Below are 8,556 nucleotides of genomic sequence, written 5' to 3' on the forward strand. Positions count from 1 at the left end.
CATATCCCTCTATTCCCTTCCTATTCATGTATTTGTCAAGATGCCCCTTAAAAGTCACTACCGTATCTGCTTCCACTACCTCCCCTGGCAACAAGTTCCAGGCACCCACTACTCTCTGTGTAAAAAATCTGCCTCGTATATCTCCTTTAAACCTTGCCCCCTCACACCTTAAACCTATGCCCCCTAGTAATTGACTCTTCCTCCCTGGGAAAAAGCTTCTGACTATCCACTCTGTCCGTGCCTCTCATAATCTTGTAGACTTCTATCAGGTCTCCCCTCAACCTCCGTCGCTCCAGTGAGAACAAACCAAGTTTCTCTAACCTCTCATAGCTAATGCCCTCCATACCAGGCAACATCCTGGTAAATCTTTTCTGTACCCTCTCCAAAGCCTCCACATCCTTCTGGTAGTGTGGCAACCATAACAGAACACTATATTCCAAGTGCACCCTAACTATGGTTCTATACAGCTGCAACATGACATGCAAACTTATAAACTCAACACCCCTGGCCGATGAAGGAAAGCATGCCACATGCCTTCTTGACTACCTTCTCCACCGGCATTGCCACTTTCAGTGACCTGTGTACCTGTACACCCAGATCCCTCTGCCTATCGATACTCTTAAGGGTTCTGCCATTTACTGTATATTTCCTATCTGTATTAGACATTCCATCAATTTGTGATTTCCTGTAGGTTAAGATCCTTTACGCAGCTCAAATGGGTCTGTTTGAACTCACCCTTACTTCAAAAGGCTTGCAGAGTTCAGTTTTCCTTCCTGCGCAATTCACACCCCTTGCACCTTCCCCAGGGACAACTTAGATTTAAGTCACACCAGCAGTTTTACAGATCCACAAATCCTTCCTAAATCATCCAAAAGCTGCCCCAAAGCCCTCCCAACTCTGCATTTTTTGCGTCACCTTTTTCTATACGCGGTGCGAGTACAGCAGGAGGGCTCGGGATCGAGGGGCGGGGCCACGTCGAGGGGCGGGGCCAGGCCCGGGCTGGCCGGGTTGCCGCGGTAGCGCCGGGGATGACGGAGCTGCACGGGGCGGCGGCGGCCGGTGACACGGAGCTGGTGGAGGAGATTTTGCGCAGCGGCTCGTGCGACCCCAACGCCAAGGACCCCCACTGGAGTCTGCGCACAGCGCTGCACTGGGCGGCGGTGCAAGGTCAGGGGCAGCGGGGCGCAGGCACTCCCCTCCCCTAGCCTTGCCTTGCAGTCCCTCTCTGTACCGTTACAGGCATTCCTCCCTTACAGACTATCCAAACCCTCTCCCCCCAAAACCCCCTTCCTCCCTCCCAGCTCTCTCTCTCTCTCCCCCTCACCACCATCCAGTCTATTGCTTTCTCTCCCTTTAGTTGATCAACTGAGTTGATCTCGATGGTGTGTTTACTGATCACGCAGAGAGTCCTAGTTGCTGTGGTAACGGACGCTCTTTTGTATGCATGGTGCAGTCTGGAGCTGTGGATACTAATAGTCCAAGCTCCAACTTTCTTTTCCATCACACTCCGAAGACTAGTCATGTTGACTCGAAATGTTAACTCTGTTTCTCTCTGCACAGATGCTGCCAGACCTCCTGAGTCCCCCCCCCCCTCATTTTCTGATTTTGTTTCAGATTTCCAGTATTTTGCATTTCTGTATTTTCCATCAGATGGCTGACCAGAAATTCACCCCGTCCCCCCTCCCACTTTCATCCCCTGGCATTGGAGTGTGTTGGAAAGATTTGCAGTTTAATAATCAGCCTCCTTGACCCTTCAAGTCCTAGGATGGGACCGGCACCTGGAGCTCCTGGCTCCAAGATAAGGGATAAGAACATAAGAAATAGGAGCAGGAGTAGGCCATCTAGCCCCTCGAGCCTGCCCCGCCATTCAATAAGATCATGGCTGATCTGAAGTGGATCAGTTCCACTTACCCGCCTGATCCCTATAACCCTTAATTCCCTTACCGATCAGGAATCCATCTATCCATGATTTAAACATATTCAACGAGGTAGCCTCCACCACTTCAGTGGGCAGAGAATTCCAGAGATTCACCACCCTCTGAGAGATGAAGTTCCTCCTCAACTCTGTCCTAAACCGACCCCCCATCACGGAAGCATCATGGAAGGGATGCTACCCACCGTGTCCCATATCACTGTCAGAATGAAGCTTAGATTTAATCAAATTCATAGACCTTATCATAGAATCCCCTACAGTGCAGAAGGAGGCCATTGGCCCATCGAGTCTGCACCAACCACAATCCCACCCAGGCCCTATTCCAGTAATCCCATGTATTTACCCTGGGATATTTTACTGGGCATTCCCAGTAGGGAGCTTGACATTGGTCATCAAGTTATCCAAGCAACCAACTGCATTAAAAGATTTTCACAGGCACGTAGGAAATTCAAAGTACTAAAAACTACTTTTTTAGATCAAACAAATTAAAGATTGGGACACAGACATGAGGTGAAGGCAAAGTATTATGAAAAATGTTATTAAAAGTTAAAATGTAGCCTATTACGAGGTAATCACTTAAAGATGCTCCACAAATATAAAATTATTCTTTAAGGGCAAGGTCGATTCATCAAACCTATTAATCACATTGTTGTTAAAAACCCAAGACACTTGATTGAACAAGGTGTCTTTTTTGTTGGGATTCTGACAGTGATATGGGAGTGAGAAAATTGATGTTCTTGCTGATTTTGTGATTACTGCCAATGGGGATGGGTCCACAGCTCACTCTGTGATGGACCACAATATCAGGATTTCCATGCTAATTTGTGCATGCCCAATACCCTGAAGTTGCAGTCCGTTTCAGCGGGGAAATGATGGAAAATACTGACAGTTTATAAGATCATAAGAAATAGGAGCAAATCATTTGACCCCTCAAGCCTGTTCTGCTATCCAATAATCTCATGTCTGATCTGATTGTGGTCTTAACTACACTTTCCTGCTGTTCCCCCCATAACCCTTGACTCCCCTGTAGATAAACATCTCTAAACTTTGAACATATTTAATGAGCCATCCTCCATTTCTCACTGTGGAAGAGAACCCCAAAGACTATCAATCTTCATCTCCATCTTAAGTAGGAGACTCCTTATGTTTAAACTGTTTCCCGTAGTTCCAGATTCCACCACAAAGGGGAAACATCTTTTCAGCATTTACCCTGTCAAGTCCCCTTAGATACTTACATGTTTCTGTAAGGTCAGCTCTCATCCTTCTAAACTCGAGTGAGTATAGGCCCAATCTGCTCATCCGTTCCTCATAGGACAACCCCTTCATCCCAGTGAACCCTCTCTGAACTGCTTCCAATGCAAGTATATCCCTCCTTACGTAAGGAGACCAAAACAGTACATAGTACTCTAGGTGTGATCTCACTAATGCTGTTTACAGTTGTAGTAAGACTACTTCCCTACTTTTATATTCTATCCCCCTTGCTATATAGGCCAAAATCTGGGCTATTAATAAAGGTACAGCTGGAACAAAGTTTCAATGTGATGGCATGGAACACTTCAATTCTTTTTGGAGTCAGGTGCCTTGCTGAAGTCTTTATCTGGCTTTCAGCTAAAGTTACAAATTCATCATGTGGGGAATTCAAGAATAATCCACATGATGTAGCAGGAATGTGAAAAACTAGGGTGCCCCTTTTTCATGTCCTTTTCTAGTTGCTTTGGAGGTTTTAGGATATGATCCAACTTTTTTAAACTGGCTTTCTTGTTTCTGTAGTTCTGGTTTTAATCCTCTTTCTCTTTTGCACACAAACTAATTTGCATACAGTGTAAGACTCACAGGGCAGAATTTTCCCGTGCCGTCCGCCATGGAAATCACAGTGGGCAGGGGGGCAGACCATGCAAAGGTCCGTTGATCTCGGGCAGGATTTTCCGGTCTTGGGGCGAGTGCAGCCAGATAACGCCGTCCACTGTCTTTGCACATGTGATTGTTCATATAGTGCAGTGCTTCACTGTAAATGTTTTTTTAGAGTCACACCAAAATATGGTCTTTTGATTCTTCTCGCCAACAACTTCAACGTTTATTTGTATAGCAGCTTCAATGTAATAAAACACCACAACCCACAATGTCCCTGTTAATGAAAAATAAGACAAAACACTTCTTAAACTGAGGGTTACCTTTTCTATATACGGTTTTATTCCAAAAATTATTTTGCCAGGAACTTGTAAGGATATTAAAAACTTTTCGTTGCCAGACCCAATTAAATTATGCTGAATTAATTTTCAATTGTAAAATTTTGAACAGGTCTATGAGTATGAATATCTGGAGAATTTAAACCAGGTTTTATGCAGATCAAAGTGCTTAATTTAAAATTAACCTTTAATTTCATTACCTTATTTTGTTTTACTGACAGGAAAAGCAGACATGATTAAACTCCTCATCTTAAATGGTGCTCGATCTTGCTTGAGAACGGAGACTGGGTGGACTCCAGCACATTTTGCTGCAGAATCTGGAAAATTATCCGTCCTTCGAATGCTGCATTCGCTACATGCTCCTATTGACAAAGCAGACCTTTATGGGGACACCCCCAAAAGAATTGCAGAAATATATGGGCAGAAAGACTGTGTTAAATTTCTTGAAATGTAAGTGGTGGGATATAAATATTTATAAACAGATCTTGCTATATTTGTGATAGTGTGGACATATGAATTTATATGTTGGAAGTGAAGGGGAGGGTCTCGAATTTGACAAAAATCTAGTATTAGTTGTGCAGTTTTAATAAATTACATATGGCAGAGTAAATTGACCAAACAACTGAATTTATATGGTAAATATAATGATGTTTTAGAATAATTCTTTTTAAAAATAAATTGTAGAATTCTTAAAAGGATGAGAGCATTCAGCACAAATTATTCTCATACATATAATGAAATTATTTTGCTTTAATTTTCAGAGCTGAGCAAGAGTGTTCCAATTACAGGAGGGTCGCTGAAATGAAAGGGAATTTATTGGATGACACAGATGAAGAGTGGGAAAACCAGAAGGAGGAGGAAATGGCTGAAAGGAGGGCAACTGCCAAGACCGAGACTAACAATGCTCGTAGTGTTCATCAAAGCCACAAGATCTATCCGCGCACAGAGAGACCTAAGACAGCGACTCAGAAAGGAAAATTATCAAATACTAAGAAGGCTTGTAAAAAAAAGGAAAGATGAAATCCAGCTCCAGGTCAAATACAGCCAGAATCTAGTTTACTATGTAACTACACTACCTGAAGTGGCTTAAGCTGATAGTTTCATCTAGTGTGAATCAAGAACAACCAGCAAACAAATTCATCAGAGTAATTTTATACACCGGTAAAACACTATATTGTTATGCACTATCAATACTATAACTGTGTATCTGTTGCTGTCTTATAACGCTGCTCCTTCGTCAGGTGAGTGGGATTTCAGTTCACAAACATGGCATATAAAGACACAAACTCAATTTACAAAATAATGGTTGGAATGCGAGTCTTTACAGGTAATCAAGTCTTAAAGGTACAGACAATGTGAGTGGAGAGAGGGTTAAGCACAGGTTAAAGAGATGTGTATTGTCCCCAGCCAGGACAGTTAGTGAGATTTTGCAAGCCCAGGCAAGTCGTGGGGGTTACAGATAGTGTGATATGAACCCAGGATCCCGGTTGAGGCCGTCCTCATGTGTGCGGAAGGAGCAGCGCTCCGAAAGCTAGTGGATTTTGCTACGAAGGAGCAGCGCTCCGAAAGCTAGTGGCTTTTGCTACCAAATAAACCTGTTGGACTTTAACCTGGTGTTGTTAGACTTCTTACTGTATTTACCCCAGTCCAACGCCGGCATCTCCACATCATGGCTGTCTTATAAGTCAGCTTTTAATTGCTTGGCATCTCTTGGCAGTATCTGTGTAACTGTGGGAAGAACAATGTTGTCCTGGTATTTTTGAGAAAATTCACATGTAATGGATTTACATTGAAACTTCAGTACTTCATTGATTCTGGGTGGCACGGTGGCACAATGGTTAGCACAGCTGCCTCACAGCACCAGGGACCCGAGTTCGATTCCCGGCTTGGGTCACTCTCTGTGCGGAGTCTACATGCTCTCCCCATGTCTGCATGGGTTTCCTCCGGGTGCTCCGGTTTCCTCCCACAGTCCGAAAGATGTGCTGGTTAGGTGCATTGGCCATGCTAAATTCTCCCTCAGTGTACCTGAACAAGTGCCGGAGTGTGGCGACTAGGGGATTTTCACAGTAACTTCATTGCAGTGTTAATGTGAGCCTACTTGTGACACTAATAAATAAACTTCTCTCTTTGATTATTTGTGCCAGTCCCAATTAAGCGGAAGGGGCTGATGCAGGATTCCCGGCCGTTGGTGGTGGATGTCTATTAGCCTCATTAATAAGCCACTTGACATCCACTGTCCATGAGGTCATTGTAATTTAGTCATGCCGCAGAGATTTGATGGAGTCATGGTTTCCCTGAGCCCTTGTAAAGACACACAGCAAATCATGTTGGGTTTACCAGCGGCCTTCCAGAGGAGGTGGTGGTGGTGGTGGGGTGGGGAAACAGGGGTCCTCACTTGGGATCTGGCATCGGGAAAGGGACGACTGCTGAAACCCCTTCCCCCCCGACCCTTGCCTCGGATCGTTCTCCAGTCTCCTCTGTGGCTGTAACTATATCCTGCGACCCAATCCCACCCTCAAAGGTTGGGGAAATCCGCCAACCTTTCTGGGTCTCTGTGTGTGGAGTGACACTAGCGGCCACTGCTCCCATTGGCTCTGATTAGCTGGCAGTTCTCCGTAGGTGGGCCTTCTGCCACTGGGTCACTCACAGAGGGGAGGTTATCAGTAGCTGATGTCACTCCACACACCAGCCATCAGTTCTCCCCCTGGTGGGTGAGACCCTCATCGGCCTCACAAAATCCAGCTCTGAAAGTCCAAACCCAGATTTAATTGAGGTTCACATGAACTTCCCTTCATTTTGCAAGTCTTGTTGATTTTTAGCCAACCATCAAACAATACAACCTGCAAGCTATTGCTGCACACCATCATATTGTCTTTCACACCCTATGGATACTAATTTCCATCTTTAACAGAACAAAGTGGCGGCATGGTGGCACAGTGTTTAGCACCGTTGCCTCACAGTGCTAGGGACCCAGATTCAATTCCAGCCTCAGGTAACTGTGTGGAGTCTGCGCATTCTCCCTTTGCGTGGGTTTCTTCTGGGTGCAATGATTTCCCCTCTCAGTCCAAAGATGCGCGCATTAGGTTGATTGGCTATGCTAAATTGTCCATTAGTGTCAGGGGATTAGCAGGGTAAATACATGGGGTTACGGGGCTAGGGCCTGGGTGGGATTGTTGTCAGTGCAAGCTCGATGGGCTGAATGGCCTCCTCCTGTACTTAAGGGATTCTATGAAAGTCCACAAAAGAGGAATACAAATTCTCCCAGTTAGCATTTTCTGAACTTATATTGACGACTTAGTAGCATGGAACCTCAGATATACTTGCTCTCATTGTCGCAATGTTGGTTGGTACTTCTGCATTCGATATTTTCTGTACTCTGTTATGTCATCATGCCCCTGATGCAACTTAAATTTTAACCGTTGCATGTAAATATGCGAAATAACTCTGAATGAAATATATATATATGACTGTTCAGCCCTGCTGTGCATCCTTACTAGTGGAATAATTGAAAGATTAAAACTCAAAGCAATTATGGATTCAAAGAATTTAGTGATGAGAATTTCAATTTTTTATTACAAACTCAATTTTAATATTTGCAGCCAGAACTGAAAAAATATCTCTTCCTGTGTTTTGATAGTGGTTTCCGTGCTCAGATGTTATTTGTGGATAGGACCTGGTGGCTAGTGTCACACTATCTGTAAACCCCACGACTTGCCTGTGCTTGCAAAATCTCACTAACTGTCCTAGCTGGAGACAATACACATCTCTTTAACCTGTTCTTAACCCTCTCTCCACTCACATTGTCTGTACCTTGAAGCCTTGATTACCTGTAAAGATTCGCATTCCAATCATTATTTTGTAAATTGAATTTGTGTCTTTATATGCCTTGTTTGTGAACAGAACTGCCACTCACCTGATGAAGGGGCAGTGCTCTGAAAGCTAGTGGCTTGTGCTACCAAATAAATCTGTTGGACTTTAACCTGGTGTTGTGAGACTTCTTACTGTGTTTACCCCAGTCCAACGCCAGCATCTCCACATCAGAGGAAAACAAAGCAACCAATTAATCTATAACAATTCACAAGGCCATGTAACTTCTAGAAACGATGCTAGCTATGAAAGTATATTTAATCTGTATCAGTAGACAGGTTAATTTATTCTATTAACTTGTTCAATATCTAAGGGATCTAAAATAACCTCACCAATTTGTATCAATCGGAAATACCTACCTCAACTTTAACTTGAATGTCACTGTAGTATAACAGAATTACATTTTTAACTTCTGTTACCTATTTCATCAATCAACACAATCTACCAATTATTTACATGCTTAATGGTTAATGGCTGTAAAGTTAATGAACAATTATAAGTTCATGATTTTGTTGTCTGACTACAATTGGCCAAATGTATAGCAAACTTGTGGAAGATATCCTACAGCAG

General features: G+C 43.7%; 1 protein-coding gene across 1 annotated transcript; it reads left to right on the top strand.

Annotated features, from left to right (window-relative positions):
- Nucleotides 1-1,013: 1,013 nt before the first annotated feature.
- ankrd66 (ankyrin repeat domain 66) lies at nucleotides 1,014-5,726 on the top strand. Its single transcript, XM_078213742.1, has 3 exons — nucleotides 1,014-1,167; nucleotides 4,341-4,569; nucleotides 4,881-5,726. Exons 1-3 carry the CDS (start codon nucleotides 1,029-1,031, stop codon nucleotides 5,137-5,139), a joined length of 627 nt encoding a protein of 208 aa, XP_078069868.1. The 5' UTR covers nucleotides 1,014-1,028; the 3' UTR covers nucleotides 5,140-5,726.
- Nucleotides 5,727-8,556: the final 2,830 nt, after the last annotated feature.

Source organism: Mustelus asterias, chromosome 5 (genome assembly GCF_964213995.1).
Source record: "Mustelus asterias chromosome 5, sMusAst1.hap1.1, whole genome shotgun sequence".
Lineage (NCBI taxonomy): Eukaryota > Metazoa > Chordata > Chondrichthyes > Carcharhiniformes > Triakidae > Mustelus > Mustelus asterias.

Coding starts and splice junctions, on each gene's coding strand:
- ankrd66 (XM_078213742.1), top strand. CDS start 1,029: ATGACGGAGCTGCACGGGGCGGCGGCGGCCGGTGACACGGAGCTGGTG. Junction 1,168..4,340: donor GCACTGGGCGGCGGTGCAAG/GTCAGGGGCAGC, acceptor TTTTACTGACAG/GAAAAGCAGACATGATTAAA. Junction 4,570..4,880: donor TGTGTTAAATTTCTTGAAAT/GTAAGTGGTGGG, acceptor TTTAATTTTCAG/AGCTGAGCAAGAGTGTTCCA.